The sequence below is a fragment of the Aphelocoma coerulescens genome, chromosome 27, assembly GCF_041296385.1.
Source record: "Aphelocoma coerulescens isolate FSJ_1873_10779 chromosome 27, UR_Acoe_1.0, whole genome shotgun sequence".
Lineage (NCBI taxonomy): Eukaryota > Metazoa > Chordata > Aves > Passeriformes > Corvidae > Aphelocoma > Aphelocoma coerulescens.
The window spans coordinates 6416436-6434839 of NC_091040.1; the positions used below are offsets into that span (position 1 = coordinate 6416436).

General features: G+C 50.3%; 1 protein-coding gene across 1 annotated transcript in view; it reads right to left on the bottom strand.

The window, feature by feature from the left end:
• Positions 1-4056: 4056 nt before the first annotated feature.
• LOC138099137 (acid-sensing ion channel 2-like) overlaps positions 4057-18404 on the bottom strand; it is a 31163-nt gene continuing 16815 nt past the window's right edge. The window contains exon 2 of the mRNA XM_068996204.1: positions 4057-4215. Coding sequence (XP_068852305.1) covers positions 4057-4215 — 159 coding nt within the window. The remainder of the gene's footprint in view (positions 4216-18404) is intronic.

Genomic DNA, 18404 nt, shown 5'->3' on the forward strand with positions numbered 1-18404 from the left:
TGGTGTGCCACACATGTGCCCCATGTAACGTGTGTGGAGCGAGCAGGGGCCTGTGCCAGAGGAGGATCCCATGGTCTGTGTGTTGTTTCCTCTGGCTCAAATTGTCTGTCAAACTTTGCTAGGTGGTTTTCCACACCAAACCTAAATCTTTCTTCTTACAGCTTAAGCCTGTTATTCCTCCTCTTGTCCTCCGTGCACCAGGAGAACTCGTTCTGCCTTTCTGTTCTCTCTCCCGCACTTGAAGACTGCATTAATCTTCACAACCTCTCTGGAAAACAGAGCATTGCCATTATCTCCAGAAAAAGGATGGGAGCAGAGGAGCTGAGGGTGGGGTTTCTTGCTTAGTTTTAGATATCCAGAAGTTCAGAGTCTAAACTGGTCCCGTGACACTCTGTGGTATCTGGCACAGAGTTTCCCAGCTGGGAATGGCCTGAAAGGGCCTCCCTGTGGTACCCCTCAATCCCATCCCTTCAGTGCTGTCATCTTGAACTTCCCCACCACAGGAGTTTTCCATGAAGGACAGGATTAGGGAAATGCAGGGTGCTGCTTTCCAAACACCTCTGAATTTCTGTAGCCCCCATGCACCCAAGGGAGGGTGGAGAAGGGGCCATTGGAGAGGTTGGGGCAGCCAGTGCCCCATGTGCTGCTCAGCATCTGAGACACATCCTCAGCTGAAATATTGATTTAGAGGCAAGACCCAGGAAAAAAGGCTGTTTTCAAGTTTACTCAAAATGCTGACTTTCATGTGCAAAGCAACTGCCTCAGTTCATCAGAGCAAACAGCTTTACTGGGTGCTCCTTCCTTTTGATTACTTTTTAGCACTAACTCTGTGATTTGTTTGAAATCTGGCAGCAGAATAAGACTGTAACAGGGAGACGGTAAAGCTCTGTCAGTCTGGAGAAAGGGAGATGGAATCAATTTTTCCAGTGTAAAAAAAACTAAATTACTTTGGTACTAATGCATGCTGCAAATTCAAGCTGTTAATTGGAAAAAATAAGAACATAAACATTTTAGGGGTTTTTAGTGTTTGTGTCAATCTGGCACTTTGAGAACAAACAAGCTCTGATTATTTTTCATTTGAAGTGATGTTTCATTTCAAAACCTCCTTCAATTGGACTTATTAGCTGAAAATTGCTCAAGAAATGCCAGAATTGTAAGAGATTTATCCAGTTCATCTCTAAGGGGTTTTTAAAATTATTTTTGCAATTCATTAATGATATGAGGATCATGTTTTTTCCTCATTTCCTTAAGTCACCAGCCAACCATCCAATTGCTCCTTTGCTCAGCTTAGTGCAGGTGTGGAGTGAGAGGGAATTTCAGCCCCTGGGAAAGGAGGAATAGATGAACTGGGGTTGAGTTCCCTGAGCCTGCAGAGAACTGCCAGGTATGGGCTTATAAAAATCCTTACAACCCTCTCTGAAAACCCCAGCTTTCTGCCAGCCACTCTTTGTAGAACAAAGTAAAACCAAACGGAAATTAAAATAAGACAAAAACAGCAAAAAAATGGGGATGTGGAGAGAAACAAAAATGGGGATGTGGAGAGGGAGAGGGAATTCTCTGAGATGGAATATTTTGGTTTGAGCTGATTTATTCTGAGTAGGGGTTTGCATAAAATAAAAAAGGAGGTTATAAAAAAAAAGAAAAAAAGCTTATTTGACATCAGAGCAAACCAAAACCATGCAGGTTTTGCTGTACCAATGGCAAACAGAATATTCTTCTCAATAAACCCTAAATTTACTTTCTAAAGTAACAAGACTCTGCACTTTAGCCCCAAATCCCAATAAACCAGACAAATGCGAACTGAGCTGGAAAACCCTGAGCCAGCTGTGCTGGTGGAGCCGAGGGCCTTTGCCAAGGAGAGCTGTGCAGGATGGCAGCCCCCGAGCCCAGCCAGCTCCCAGCCAGCTCCTGGATTTCTCTGCTGGCACACAAGAAGCTCCAGGTCCCAGGCCTGCTGGCTTTCCCTATGGAATGTTAATTCCTGAGCTTTGCCCGTCCCGTGCTGTCCCTGGCAGGGGGGCATGGGCAGGGTTTGGTGGTGCTGTGGGATGTTCCTACTCCATCTGCTCCCTCCTGGGAGCTTTACTGCCTCAAGCCCCAGCGAACGTGGTTTAGCAGGGCAGCCTCCAAACCCACTTAATGGGCCCTGTTATCCCACTGACCTCGTTCCCTGGGAAGTCTGCCAAGGAACCGGGATCAGGGCAATGCATTCCAAGGGCTGAGTGACAGCCCAGCATCCCACCAAGCACAGCTGTGTGTGGTGTTCCCAAACTGTGAGCCAGCACGTGGCAGCAGGAGTTGCTGGCTCTTTTTGGCTCAATTCCCAGCTCTGGTCCAGCTTATCCAAAGACAGGATTAGCCGTGGCGGGACATCTTTTCTGTCAGGAGCTTGATGTAGTTCTAAAATAATCAGGATGTAAAGCAGATTCATTTTCTGTGCAGATTGATTTCAATCTTTCTCTTCTAAACCCAGGCACAGAACACTTGGATGACGCCCCCCTTCCTCTGGGAATATGAAATCTCTGCAGCACCTTCCAGCAAGTGTAGTCCTCAGCCCGGGTCCATGAGATGGTTGGCCTGGCTGGCTGGATCCATAAGAAGTAACTCCAGAAGGAGAACAGTGCCCCGAGATCGGCATCTTCTGGGGTGGTTGTGATGGGCTTCAAGGGCTGCATCAACTCCTCCAATCCTGCACTGATGCGGGCTGGGAAATGTCTGTTTTCTGCAGCAGAATTATTAAATATTGGGAAGGAATTCCTGGCTGGGAGGGTGGGCAGGCCCTGGCACAGGGTGCCCAGAGCAGCTGGGGCTGCCCCTGGATCCCTGGCAGTGCCCAAGACCAGGCTGGACAGTGGGAGGTGTCCCTGCCCATGGCAGGGCTGGCACTGAGTGGTTTTTAACATCCCTTCCAACCCAGGCCATTCCATGATTCCATGATCATGGGGCAACCTGAACCATACTCCTGATTTCCACAGCTTTCTAAAATATTACCTGGTAATAACAAATATCCTCATTCCCCCCTCCCCCCCATTCTGGTGCCTGTCCTCCTCGGGTTCTGCATCTGGCAGTTGGAGAGACACTCCCAAAGACTCAGGAAGGGCAGACTCCTGGACCTGAAGGGGCACCGTGCTCCCAGGAGAGTTTTTAGTGAAGTCCTTGCAGTTGTCATCAGTGTTCATTCACTGCCAGTATCATTCGTGAAACACCTGGATAAATACTCTGTTTCCAGCCCATTGTGTACCGAAGTGGGGGAACCCAAATCTCTCCCTTTCAGCACATTCCACCGGTGTCAGAGCAGGATGGGGAGCAGATGCCACTCTGACCCCCTCCAGAGGAGGCTCAGCCACCTTCACCTGTCCGTCAGTTCCCTAATCCTGCTCAGCCCAGACAGGAATGTGGTGCTACAGAGGGAGGGGACAGCCTGAGCTGTCCTGAACAAGAACCACCTGCAACCATCACCCAAATCTTGCAGCCATCAGCCAGACATCCCCACCTAGAGCCACAAGGGAGATGTCTCACGGGAGACCAGTTCCTCCTCCTCACGCTGCACCTGAGCGCACCTCACACTGCGCCTTCCCATCAGCCCGACAGAAAATCAGAGATCCCACCAAAAGCACGGGAATGAGGGATCAAGGAATGCATTCAGGAGCATTTCAGTGTCTGCACTTTGGTGCCCACCTGGGCCAGAAAAAAATGATGCAGAAGAGCTGTGTTGGGGAAAAGTTTTCAAGTGATGACGTGAGTCTGTCCTGCAGCAGCTGGATCTTCTGGGAGCTGGTGGAGGAGGCCTTGCTCTTGACATTGTACTTTTTGGTTATTTCTTAACCTAGAGATGACAGCCCTTTCAGGGAACAGGGAAAGATGACATCCAAAGGCTGTCTGAAATCCAAACTTGGGTCTAATGATCTCTCCTCAAAGCACAGACTGTGAACTGGTTCTTCACAAGAGCCTGAGGGATTCAGTGCAGTGGGTGCTCTGCTCCTCCTGCAGTCACTCCTGAACCACTGTCCTCTTCTCACAGCAGTGCCTGAGCAGGTGGCACCTCCTGGGCAATGCCTATGCAGGAGACACCCACAGTGACATCCCTCTCTGGGATGGCTGGTCCAAGCTTGGGGTGGTGCCAAGTATGAGGTTCAAGGCTTCTCCTCCTCCCTGCATGGCCACACCACACACCTGTGGTGTTTGGGGCTTCATGTTACTCCCATCCAGTGGCAGCTGTGGAGAAAGGAAACACATGACACTGACAGAATCCTTGCTCCTCCCATGCCAAAATCCCGATCTGCCTGGTTTGGGGGAGGGGTATGCAAGTTAAAGGGTCATGATCTCCTCTCCCTTTGGCATAAAGAGCTTTGCACTCTTCCCTTCCATCTCCTCTACCTCACCTCCCCTTTCCCTCCACAGCAAACCACATTTGAAAGGTTCAGGTTGATCCTGTTGGTGCTTTGACACCATGCCAGGGTTCTGGTCTAACAAATGGGGGACAGACTGTGCCACATCCCCAAGATGTCACTGGGAGAGTGGCAAACACTGCAGGACCTGACTCCTCCTGGGACACACATTACTACACACACCCCTCAGCTCCTCAGTGGGCGGCAGGACCACACTGACAGGAGGGCTGAGCCTCCCGAAGGGAGAGCAGAACTTGGCTGCCTCCTGCCTCTAACATTTGCTGAGGGGGTGTTTGGGTGTTCCTGCCAGGAGCAAAAGGACCTGTTAAAAAAAGGCAAGTGTGGCTGTAAATGGGCATTTCACAGCACGGTCACCCTGCTCACGAATGGAACTGAGCAGAGGGGACTCCTCACCAACACACGCAGAAAGAAGGGGAAAACCTGCTGTAAACCCCAAAGGGATAAAACTTACTCCCAATCCATTCTTTGCCCCAAACGAACACGACAAGGTAGCGACATTCCAACAGTGTGTACTACAACGAGGACAATCCAAACTGGGTTCCTTTGGTGAGAAGGTCCTGCCAGCTCAGAGTCCCCCTGTCCTCTCTGCACAACCACAACGGGGGCAGCTCCTGTCAGAAGGCTGGGAAAGCCCAAGTGTGACAGCCCTTGCAGGGTTCCCAGGGCCTGCATGGTGGCCACTGCAGTGGCAGGGAGCGGGAGAGCAGGGAGAACCCTCTTGGATCATCAGGGTTTGAGGGCAATTGAAACAGGGCTGAAAAGGTGTCGAGGTTTTCCTATAGCTCATCAGCTCCAGAGGATGGAAACTGCCTCCCTGTTCTTCCTGGCAGGCTGCCGACATCATCCAGCTGGTCCTTCTGTGGCAGAGGTCCTAAGGAGGGTGAAAGATTCCCAAATAGGCCCAGAGCCCCCAGGCATCCTTCTCTGCTGGGGATCGGCAATCCGGGTGTTGAAAAGGCTGTGGACAGTGGGCTGGAGGAGGAGGGAATGCTGTCAGAGTATCAGGAGCTGTCTTTGCTGAGTGTGGTCTCAGGAACATCACGGCCCATCCGTCAGCTCACCTGGAAGGATGGCGTCGGTGGCAAGTCAGATGGATCCTGGGCTAATGAGTTGGATGTGGGCAAATTGTTCCCAGAGAATGGACTGGTCATGGAATAAAGTACAGAAGTTGGTTTAAGTGTGGTGTGTTTGCACCTTCCCTTCCCTTCCCTTTAGTAACCATGGTAGGAATCCCTTTGCCCTCCTCAGCCAAGCTCTCTCTGGACAAGCCTGTCGGGAGCTCACCTTGACCCAAAATCTGGTTATGACTGATGCCAGGGGTGGGACTTTTACACCTTCTCAAGCTCATTCTGCACTCAGCAGTGTCTGGGATTGGTCCCCAGAACCGACACAGGAGGGCTCTGGCCACTCCAGCTGCACCATCCACAGCCACCATGAAGCTCCCCAGGCTGGGAGGCTGCAGGGACCTGCCCCAGGTTTGAACTGCAAAGAAACTCCTGGGGCACAGCTCCTCTGGGCACCTCATGTCACTCAGGGAGGGATGGAGGTGGGAGCTAAACCACTTCATTCCCGTGGGATGCAGAGACCAAGGGCTTCCTGCCTGATATTCTACTCCCACAGGAGCATCTCTGATGTTCCGTTTGTGCTCTCAGATCTTGCAGGATCTGTAGGCTCTGGGCCAACTCTTCTTGGTTATGCTCTGACATCGCTGCTGCTGCTCTGCCATTGCTGCCCAGCAAAGGAGAGATTTTCCCATAAAACTTTGTAATTGCCCCACTCCCCAGACTCAGATTCTTCCTGCATGCCAACTGTGAAGGAAATGTTTCTATTTTTAGCTTGGAGGTGTTGGCAAGAAATGCAGAGGATGAATCTGCATTCCAATCAGGCAGGTAACAGCACAGCCCCTCATCCCAGGCCTTCATTCCATTCTGCCTGTTCCAAGGACTGCAGACCTTGGTGCTCAGTCTCGTGCCCTGCTCCCCTGTCAGCCACTCCCAAATACAGGTGAGATGAAGGAACAGGAAAGGGTTTTCACAAGGACATGCTTGAGGGATTGAGAAAGCTTTACCCAGGCTGTGTTCAATAATGTCTCTGTTCAAAGGCTGCAGTGCTTATTCTACCAATTTCCTCCTTTCTTCACTTCTGAATATTATTTTCAAACAGGGGAAAATCTTTTCCAAGGTCAGGGAGAGGTTATGCTTTCAGATTTTCGCAGTGCATAGCTTCAGGCTGGGTTAAAATTCCCATAATAATCAGAGCCTGTCTTGCCTGGTATTCATCTCTTGTGCTGTCTTTATCTCATCCCTTCCTGGATCCTGTTGGATGGTGCAGCCATCATGGCACACCAAGGGCAGAAGATGCTTTTCCCAGTCTTTTTTTTCTTTGCCATACACAAGTGGTTTGTTGTTTCTTTTTGTCCTCCATGCTCTGTTTTGTCATGGTTCTGGTTCACAGAAATGAGCTGCTCAGCTCTGCAGTCAGGGTATTGGGGAAAACGCAGCAATCCCTGTTCCAGAGGAAGTTGGACATTCTCTGATATCAGAAACACCCATCCCTTCTTTCCAGTCTAACAGATTCCTCTACACTGGCTCACTTCGTGCCACATGTGTCATCTTTCAAGTTATGACCCCAAAATGGGGCAGAAGCACCTCCCCACCCCTTTTGTGGGATGCAAACCCAAACACTTGATTATATTTGGGAATCAAAGACCCATGGGATTGAACTGTGGGAAAACTGCCTGTAAATGTGGCACAAACACATCGAACCTTTCTCCACAGTGCTGCACTCCAGCCCAACCATCATCTCCCATCACAAACCCCGTTGATTAGGGAGCCACAGTCTGGGGAAATGCCTTTGGAGAGAAGAAGGATGCTGTGCACTAATAAATAATGGGAAGTGATTATCCTGCCTGGACCAGCAGGGAGGGAGAGCTCCAAATCCAGCAAACAGGAACAACTGGCATCCCTGGAGCCAAGCACATGGAAGATCCCAAACTGAATTAATGACTGCTGGAAGGCCGGGCTCTCGAGGGAGAACCTGGGGTACACTTTGGCTTCTCTCTAGATTTAAGGCCTTAAGAAACTTCATCTCCCCTCTCATGCTTTTAACAGGGGCAGGTGACCCTGTATTTGCAAGGACAGAATGTAGCACAGATAAATTGTTCTGGTATTAGCTAAGCCTTGAAGAGAAATCACTGGATAATAGGATGTCATGGATATTCACTGCATGGACAACTGCCAGGCCCTGCTCAAGGTCCAGCTTTTATCCCACCCACTTTGTAGGGACACAGCTACCTGGTTGCAGGTGGTTCACAGGCTGAAGGGCTCTCCTCACTTTCCCATTTAAGATAATATTTCCCTCCCACAGCCTTTGGCTTCAGCCAGTTTGTCCCAACATCCCCCAGCTGTGTGTGAAGGAGCTGCTGGGTCAGTAATGATCCATCCATGGACAAACAGCCCCTGCCAGGGCATGGTCATTGTGGTCACTGCTCTGGAGTTGTCACTGCTGAAGATTTATGGCTGCTGCCAGGACTGGGTGTTGCCAGAGGGACGGGCAGCCTGCGGAAGGTCGAGGGAAATCCGTTCCTTGTCTGTGTGACCGGAATTTCTCCATGTACAAGTGCATTAATATTCTCGTGTCCCTATTTGAGATGCTTCGCCTTGATCTGCCTTTGCCTTTTTCCTCTCAGTCCCAACTGGTGTCCTCCACGTGTCCCCAGGCCAGTGATAACTCCTGCCCCTCCCTGCTCTCTTTTCCTGCTGTGTTCTCCTCCCACGGCAGAAACAACACGAACACGAACACAGGCAGCGAATACGAAAGAGGATGATGCTATTTCTGGTGCAGCAGGAGCCACCAAGGCTGGGCTGGGAACGTGCTGGTGTATCTCAGCTGTTGTGCAGCTGCTGTTACCTCTGGTGTTGAAGATTATCACACTCCTGGAGTACAGGAGGGAGTTTATCCCTGGCTCTGTGCTACCACATCAATTCACAGTGTGTACACAGCCTGCCCTCCAGATCCCTGCACTCTGCATCCTCCAGCCAATGCAGGAGAGTCAAGGTACCAGATTCCCCTAAATGATGCATCTATGCTGTGCTCCAAAACAAAAGCAGAAAGTTGCCTTTAACAAGTGCAATGTCTTTATCTGTAATTCTTTCTCTACCATCAGGAAGAAAACCCAAACCCTTTTCATAGAATCACAGAATCATTGAGGTTGCACAACCTCAAGTGCAGCCATCAGCCCAGCACCACATTCACCATTGACCGTGTCCCCAGGTGCCACATCCACACGTTTTTGGAGCACCTCCAGGGATGGTGACTCCACCACTGCCCTGGACAACCTGTACCAGTGCTTAATAACTCTTTCCATGAAGAACTTTTTCCTAATATCCAACCTAAACTCACCCTGGTGAAGCTCTAGGCCATTTCCTCTCACGCTGTCACTTGTTAGCTGGGAGAAGAGCCCAACCCCACCTCACTACAGCAGATGTTTTTTAATAGATCCTTTGTACCTTCCCGGGGGAAGGACAGGGCTGTATTTGCCCTGCAAAGAGCTGCACTATAACCTGTTCACCACAGAACTGCATTCCAGTTGTGTCAAGACAATGATGATGGCCAGTTAAATGCCAGGATCAGCAGCAGAGATTGCATGAGGATCCAGAAAGAGCCAAACACTCCGAGAAATCCCACTGAAGCAGTGCTGGCAATGACAAAGCCCTGGGGCCGGTGGCACCTGGGGCTGTTTTAAATAAAACAGCACTTTGTGACAGCACAGGTCACTCTCAGGAGCTGATTTACCTCAATCCAAGGCCGAACATCTTCAACACAGCCAAGAGTTGTGCCTCAGAGAGGGGTCATCTGCTGCATATCCTCCTCTCCCGGGGAGCTTGTGCTTTTAATGGCTTTAAAGAGTTACAGGTCACAGCAGAAGTTCTTCAGGTTTCATAAAATCCTGAAATGGCCTGGGTTGGAAGGGACCTTAAATATCACCCAATTCCCAGATTTGAGAACACTGAACTTCCACAGGGCTGGGACACCCACACAAAGCCGCTCCGTGAACTTCCTCCGTGGGACACGGTCACATAAGACAGAATGAAAACATAAAAATCAGACCTGTATGGAGACAGAAGAGCCCCCTTTGTTCAAAAGTAAATTGGGAAACAACTACATGGTGGAGGGGAAGAATTACAGTAGCAAGGAGGGAAGACTTCTCTTAATCATCCCATGTTAGATCAGTGAATTGGAAAATCAAGGCAAGTCTGCCAGAGAATAAACTGCCCAAACCTGGTATCAGCTGCAGAGGCACAGACAGTTTAGCAGCTGGGACAGAAAAATGCATTGCTTCCCATAAAACCTGCCTCCCAGAGAATTACAGCCTCTCATTTGTCATGCCAGGGTGGGTGTGTGGGGGGACAGGATTGGAAATAAATGCTACAAACGCTGTCTGTTGTGAGTAGGGAGTGAGTTTATCTCCTCAGCCCAGAACATAAAACCCACAGTTGCATGTGGGAACAAGGGTGATTTACAGCCCATCCCTTTGGCTGAGAGCCTTCTGGAAGGGATGAGGGGTTTCTTCTTCAGCACAAGTCTGACCTTTGCCTTATGTGGGTACGGGAGGAACGAAAGTGAAAGACCCTTGAAGAGAGAGGAACAAGGGTGTTTTCCTCAGAGATGTCTTCCCAGGGCCATGCTGGCAGATCTGCAGCGCTTCTCATTATGGTGCCACGGAGCCCTTGACAAATGCATCTGGGAAAACCAATTCCTCCTGGCTCCAAAGCCACAGGGCTGGTGGGAAAATCCTCCAGCAGTCAGGAGAGGAACCTTCTGGGTGCTTGGACCAAGCTCTGACACCTCCCTCCCCCCTCATATCCTGTATTTCCTCTTCTGCCAGGAGTTCATCCCATGCTGGAAGCCAAGGTCTCCTTGGTTGCACACCCCCATGGCAGCCCATAACCAGGGCCTTTTGCAGGGGCTGAACCATCAGGGTGGGACTCATGGGACAGTTTTCTTTATCACAGATGGGTTGCAGAGCCAAAAGAAATCTCTTCTCTCCTACTTCCCCCAAGGATAAACAAAGAAGAGAAATCATCCCTTGGGAAGAAGGGCTGTTTATGGTCCACGGATTAAGCAATCACATTCATATTATTCCTGTTTTAATAATGACAATAAAGATCCAGAGCTTCCCCTTCTGTTTGGGGAAGGTCCAGTTTAGGGTGAGGAGCTTCAAAATTGAGCATTTCCTTGAAGCACTCAAGCTGGCCCAAATTGTAAGGCCTTTTCACTGCCTCCCTTGAAGGATGCATTTAGAAGATCTGCTGAGCTGTCTGAGCCCAAACCTGTCAGGATCTCCCTCGGAAATTCCTCATGGCCCCTCAAACTTCCCTCCTCTCTGTCCTGCTGGAAGCTGCTGTGGCACAGAGAGGTCCCTGCTGCCTCCCAACACTCACATTCCTTGTTCGTTGTTAACTTTTCCTTAGGCTTCCCCTAAGGAAAGTTACCCTGCTGAATTTCAGTGCTCTCAAAGCTGGGAATTGTGTTGCCCAATAAACAGAGACATCAGCAGATCCCTGCAGATCCCAGAGCCAGGGCTTTCCTTACCGCTCCAGCCTTCCCCTGGCACAGATACCTCTCACCAGTTGGTGTCTGCAGCCCCAACTCAGCCCAAAGCTGCCTCAGAGGGTTTTCCTATGGCTGAATGGGGCTGGATGAGCCTTCTGGAGGCTTTTCCAGGGAGGCAAAACAGCTTCTTGCCTCACTGAGTTTCTCTCTGCTCCACTTCCTGAGGCTCTTCTGAAATCCAACATCCAGAGACAAAATAAAGCAAAACAAATCCTCCCATCCCAGGCTGTCACTCAGATGGGTTTATACCAGTAAGGAAGGCATTAGTCACTAATACCCCAGAGCAGTCACCAAAACCCCAGAGCCTGGATCAATGTCTGTGCGCTTCTGGCACGTTTTCCCTCTGTGTGTCCATGGGATGTTGTGTATCAGGGGGTTCAGCTGGCTCCCAGCTCATGGAGGGTCTTTTGGGATTTCTGCTCTCCTGGAGAACCCTCCCCTACTCCCTGTGGATGCACAGTGCACCATGAGAGCTCCCACAGCCCTGCTGCTCTCCCGCTTCTGCCTGGGGAATGCCAACAGTATGGAAAGCCCAGGAGACAAGGATGAAGAGGAGACAGAGGAATGATCCCACATGTGGCCATTTCTCCCAAGGTACTGAACATTTTCCTCCGCACACACTCAGACTCTTTGCTCTGGTGGCTCCCGCTGTGCCACCAGCCTGGCAAAGCCCCCCAGCCCTGGCTTGGAGGCTGCTCATTCCCGAGGCTGGGATGGGCAGGGGCTGTGGTGGGAAATGATCCCAGAATCACAGCTTTGCTCAGGTTGGAAAAGCCCTCTGAGATCACTGATTCCAACCATCCCCCAGCACTGCCGAGGCCACCTGACCATGTCCCCCCGTGCCACATCCACGGGGCTTTTAAACCCCTCCAGGGATGGGGACTCCACCCCTGCCCTGGGCAGCCCTTTCCAATCCCTGACCACCCTTTCTATGAAGATCAGAAAACCCTCGAGAGGAATATGTGGTCTCATCTCGTTTCTAACATTTCACAGCAAAATGTCAATTTGATTTAGTGAAATCCACTTCAGATCAAAAGTCCAAATGAATCACTTGGGTTTTCTTGTTTAGTTTCAAAAATGCTGAAATATTTTACTTGGGGCAAACAGACAGTTCCAACTTGTCTCTTTAATCCATTTTATTTTTAACAGGTTGCTGTACTGAAATATTGATGGCATTTTATAATAACAAAACCACCTATTATATACTAAATATCCCCTTAATATATATGCTTGGAAACCTACTTAACATCATATTTATTACAAATACTTTATAATCTATGAAGCCCAATGTAACACAGTATAAAACCCAATCATGTTATAACACAGTTCCATATTTTATGGTAATAAAGGAGTAAAATGCAAACAAGCCCACGCCAGTGTCACCTTTGTGTTGCTCCGATTTTTATTCTGATGGATTTTACATGCACCACCGAGCAAGAAAACGTGAGTTGGTCCCAAAAAGCTGCTTTTCCTGGGCGCTGCTCCAGCAGGACAGGAAGCCACCCCAGCGCAGCAGCATTTCCCAGGGATGCCAGCTCAGGAGCTGCGGCCGTTCCAGGCCGCTCTGGCCATGGGGAGCAGGGGCTGATCGCTGCTGGCTCAGCTGGAGCTGGGGGGCACTGGCAGCATTCCCATTCCGCAGATCCCATCCCAGGCACGGCTCAGACCCTCCTGGCTGCGCTCACCTGGGCACACCGAGGGGCTGAGCTTTGCCTTTGTGTCCTCCAGTCTCAGCTCAGCGGAGACGAGAGGGATGGGGGTTAAAGTGCCTGGTAGGAGCCGCTCTCCGAACGAGAACACTGGGCTCATCCAGCAGGGGATAGCACAGCCCAGAGCCATAAATAATGCATGGCTCCCTCACATGGAGCTCGCTCCAGCCTCGCATTCCTCAGACAGTCAGCAGATATTATTTTTCTCTTCTCTTTTGTGTGTCTGTGGAGTGGTGGGCGGCTCGGGGAGAAGGGAAAGCTGCTCCGAGGTGCTGTGCTTATCTGCTTTTACATCTTGCTCCTCCTCCTCCCTCCCAAAAAGTCTCCTGCCCGAGCTGTGTCAGACCAGCAGCACTGCCAAACTGCCCCGGAGGGCTGGAATTGCAGCTGGGTTTGGAAAGCAAATGGGCTTAATGTGTTCAGCTAAACGCAGGTTTTAGAGCCCAGGCAAACAGGGCAAACTGCAGCTCAGCCTGGGACCGCTCCTCCCAAGAAAACGAGGCACAATAATTTGGCTGCTGGACAGCGGCAGGGAAAAAAGCGTGAATTTCTCTCCAGCCTGATGAAAATGCTTCCCTGAAAGCAGTTTTGGAATTCACTGGAATTGCTAAGAGGAAGGATCCAAAACTCACAGCTGCTGAGCGGATGCTTGAAATCATAATTCATTGGTGTCCCCTTCCTGATTGCCCAAACACTAATGAGCTGCTCAGAACCTGGAACTGCTAATTATGTGTCTGAGACCTAAAAGGAGTACCCAGGATGTCTTCATGCTATTAAAATAGCCCAGACTGAATTGCTGTCAGACTGTCCAAAAAAACCCCTTGGATTACTCAATAAGACACCAGAGTCTGAGTGGATAATTAGGGTTTTGGGACCCCAAAGCTGCTAAGAAGGTGCTCAGGACCCTGATGCTTCTCCATGTCCATTTTTTTGGAAGCAGCTTGAGAATTGAGACCTCCACTCCCACGTTCCCCTTGCGCTGTCCTCGTCTCTGCTGGAGAGCATCCCTTCGGGTAGGATTTGTGGTCCATGGCTTGTCCCACCTGGCTGCAGCTTTTCTTCTGGGCCTCAGTCCCACAGAGCAGCCAGCGGAGAACAACTCTATTAAAAGCCACACTGGTGTCACCCTGACATGTACTTCTTCTTCTAGGAGCATCCTGAGATGACTTCAGCTCTGACCTACTTTGAAGCCAGGCTGATTTTGTCCAAGCAGCAGCTGCATTTGAAGGCAAAGAGATGGAAGGAGAAGCTGCTGAAATCCCGTTTCCCGGTCAGAGGTTTTTGCCCAGCAAGACTCAGAGCTGCTTGACTTTGTAGGCTACTCTTTTGTCAGCTCCTTGGTTTTCCTGACACGTCTTTCCCCGGCACAGGCTGCAGCCTTGGCTCTCCCAGCAAAGGACAGGGAAGCAGTCCCTGTTTGTCACCACATCTTTTACACAGCCACCAAATGGCAGAAGTCATTAACTCCACATGTTCAGCTACAGTAATTATTAATTGGCATTGCTCTCTCTACCAACAAAGTGCACTGGGCCCCCAACACCCTCTCAAGTGTTTCCACAGTCCCTGCATTCCCTTTTTGGGTGAGTCCTGCATCTTTAGAACAATCACATTCAGCCTTAGCTCTGTATTTCTTCTGTCTCTCAATGCCTTCCTGAGGATCTGGGGCTCCTGGGATGTTTCTCAAAGGCCCCCCCATCACCACGCATTCCGTATATCCAGGTTTGTTTGGATGATGGGAATACCAACTGGGACAACAAACCGTACAGTGGGAGCAGCAGACAGTGAGGTGCTCCAGGGTGGTTGTGACTGAGCCTGTATTTGGATTTGAAGGGAATTTCAGCAGGGCCCTGATTATCTCTGGGATTTTCCATTGCATTGGCAGGAAGCATTCCATCCATGTGGCTGCTGGGACTCTCTTGCAAGACTCCCATTCACAGAGTCCCCTCCGTCTCACACCACAGGAGGCGCATGTCACAAAATATATCCCTGATTTGTTCCTGAGCTTGATTCCTCAGCTCGTGTTGGAGGCTGCTGGGATGTGGGCTGGCTCTGTGTGCCACGCACACTCCCTGGCAAATGCTCCAGTGAACAAACATTCATTAAAAACCAGCAAATGTGAATTATAACTGACTGCATAAAGGTGCTGGTGAATTGACAACATATGCCCAGAGTCACAGCAAACGATCCAGAACACAGCAGCAGGAGATGGAAAGCTCTCACTTCCCAGTCTGATACGGATCTCAGGGTGATGCACATCCTGCACACTCATGGCTGTGTTCACAGTATGAACCTGGTACTGCTGACCAGAGGGGATTTCAGTGTCTGAGGGAGCTCCAGCAAAGCCACCCCCACCCTCTCTAACAGCTTTATTGCCCCTCATCCCAAACAACCAGCGTGGATTTACTCCTGGCCTCTCTGCATTGGCTAAGCAGAGCATTCCTCCTTCTGCAGCAGGAGCAGCCCAGCTCTAGCAGCCTGATCCATCCTTTACCTCAGGATAAACCCTCTGGATGGGGCACAGGTGAACCTTGCAAAGCACCCAGGGGTGCCAGCAGTACCAGCTCTGCCTGCAGCACAAATGAGTCTGAGCAGGGTCATCACTGCCCTGCGTCCCGTGGAGATTTTGAGCTCACAATTTAGGATTCAAAAGGGACAGGATGGACTCAGAGCAAGCTCCCAGTGCCACTAAAACCAAGAGACAGGAGGTTGAACTGCACATTCAGCACAAAGCTGGGCTGCCAGTCCCATCTTTGTTACCTGAATACCCCCTAAGGCAACACAAAGTGAGTCTTAATTAGTCCACATCTGGACCTTGGTTTGTGCATTCCCACAGCACTGGTGCCAGAGCTCTGGCTGTCCCACTCCCCGCCTTCAGAGATCCCAAATCTTCCAGGAGAGTTGATTTGCAGTTGAAGCCTGGACCACAACCCCGCCAGGCACATTTGCTGCAGCTCCAGCTTTGCCGGGGATGTTTCCACACAGCTCTAACTACCAGCAGCAACAAGCCCTTTTGAGCCGTGGGGGGGAACCCCGGCGGGCAGAGTGAACGTTCCTCTAGCTGCTCCCACAGCCGAGTCTCTCCAGGAAACCAGAGGACAAAGCTCCAAATCTCTTCCCTCTGCCGCAGCACATCCCAGCCCTGCGGGGGATCCAGGCTTTGGAATGAATGCACAATGCATTTGCTCTCCCTTATTTATGGGATAGCAGAGCAGGTGCTCTGTTTCATGAGACAATAATCAAGAGTTCCTGGGTGGGTAAAATCGAGCCCAACTAACTCATTTCTGCAGAGGGAATCTATGAATATATTTTAAAGAAAGGTTCCCCTTTCTCTCTTGTGTTGTGAGTACTGGTCAGAATCAACCGAGCCAGTGCTGTCCCTCCTCTTTCTCCCTTGCTGCTCAGAGATGCCATAAATCAGAGAGAAAATTATATTCTTTTTAAACAGCAGAGAAGAGATATCACATTTCTGCTCCATTTTTGTGTGATGTCTAATACAACAGCATCCCAGGGGCTCCCAATGGGATATGAATATAGACAAACAAAAATCCAACCACTTCTAATGCCTTGGCTTCAGTCAAATTGGCCATTACCAGGATCCCAGGGTGTTCTTACCCTCCCTTGCAGGGGGGAAATTCAGTAACACTCATGGGTGTTCTCAACAATAATGTTAACCTGTAATTTTGGGGGGTTCAGAGCAGGGAGTGTCTGCAGCTGGGGTGTCTTGCACGCGTGTTTCGGGCAGATTCTCACTGCAGGCAATGTGAACACCCTCAAGGGAAGCTGCTGCAGCCTCCACATGGGATCTTCACACAGCCCTGGACAGGGTTAAGCACCCACAGGATTTATACCCCGCTGGACTCAATATTCCTGTCTCCATGCAGACATAGGGGCTGAGTTAATCAAATTCCCAGAACTGACAAGCTGGGTATTAAAGTCTTCCCAGGATCAAGAAACACAGAATTGACACTGTATGACCCCAGGAACTGAGGGGAAAGAGCTTTCCAGGACATGGCTGTGATTTTCCAGGTTTCCCAGGCACCCCACCACGCTGCTGAACGCGGGTGAGAGGTGCCTGACTCCCACGACACAGGTGTACAGCCAACCCGTTCCTTCCGTCCAGGACAAGGTTCAGACCATGGACTTGGAGAGGTCCTTGAATGCAGCCTCCTGTTCCTGGCAGCCACCTCACACAATCCCACCTCCAAGGGATGATCCTGGTTAAAACCCTGCTGGGGTCTTTATCCCTATTACTTCAGGATTTCATCTCTTCAAGAAATAATAACAATAAAAAAACCTTTCTAACTTCCAGCATCGAGTTTTCCATGGCCAATTTGTACCATTTGCTCCAAAGCCAGCACCATGGTTTGGCTGAAATAGCTCCATTTCCCCCTCAGTCCTCATCCCCTTGATGGATTGCTCCAGAGTTATCCCAGTCCTTTGCACAGCCTTTGCCTGGCTCACTTAAACAAGCTCAATTCTCCTGATCTCCCCTCCTAGAACAGGTGCCTCTTTTCCTTAATCCTCCTCCCAGTCTTGCTCTGTACCTGTTCCAGGCTGGATTTAGCTGCTTTGGGATGAAACCGATGCCTTTTCCAGTGGCACTAACACCTCCTGAGCTCCAGAGGAGCTTTGTAAAGAGCCTTGGCAAGGCACCACGAGTTAAAGCAGCCACTTCATTAAAAGCCCCACTAGTCAGGACCTCTGCCACGTCATGCTGGTGATTGACACAGCTGCACACAAATGCCCGGGTGCGGAGCACTGGGAGCACTGCCTGGATCCCCCGGGATCCGTGTGCAGAGCAAACAGGCAGGGATGGAGCACGGAGCAGGTCTTCGCTCACTGATGTTTCAGATCTGTGCTCTTCAAAATAGTCTTTCTAGTGTTCCATGATCACAGAATCACGGCATGGTTTGAGCTGGAAGGGACCTTAAAGCTCATCCCATCCCACCCCTGCCATGGGCAGGGACACCTTCCACTATCCCAGGTTGCTCCAAGTCCCATCCAACCTGGCCTTGGGCACTTCCAGGGATCCAGGGGCAGCCACAGCTGCTCTGGGAAAACTGTTCCAGTACCTCCCTGCTTTCCAGGGATGGTCCAACCGTTCCCTCCATTGCAGAGCCCACGGCCCCTGCGGGAGGAGGACAAAGCTTTGGCAGAATGGATGAGGAGAAAAGGCTGAAGGACAGGCAGTGGTTTCAGGAAGGCCTGGGAGCCCCAGCTGGCAGGAGCAGCTCCCAGCTCTCAGCTCTAAACTTCTGCCGCGGATGTAACTCCACACCAACAGAAACCTCCCCTCTGGAGCTGAGCCCAAGCTGCTCCACGTGGCTCATGCTGGGGAATTTGGTTTCTGAAGAGGAAATCTTTTACACTCTGAAGTCTTAAATATTATTGTTCCCTGTTGAGTGTGGGTTAAAAGAGGAAAACAGTGATACTTTTCTCACTGGCTCTTTTGCAGCTCTTCTAAAGGCATATAAAACCAATAATGAGTCACTCAAGCACTTTAAGCAGTCAGGCAATGATAAATGAGACCCACTAAAACCCTTCTGTCTTTGCCAAGGGCACTCTGGATTATACTTGAACCTGTTTTAACCTTAGCACTTAACCTTCTTTTCCACAAAGTTGCCTTTGCACAGCAACAACCACGATGGAGCTCAAAATAACAAGTCAAAGG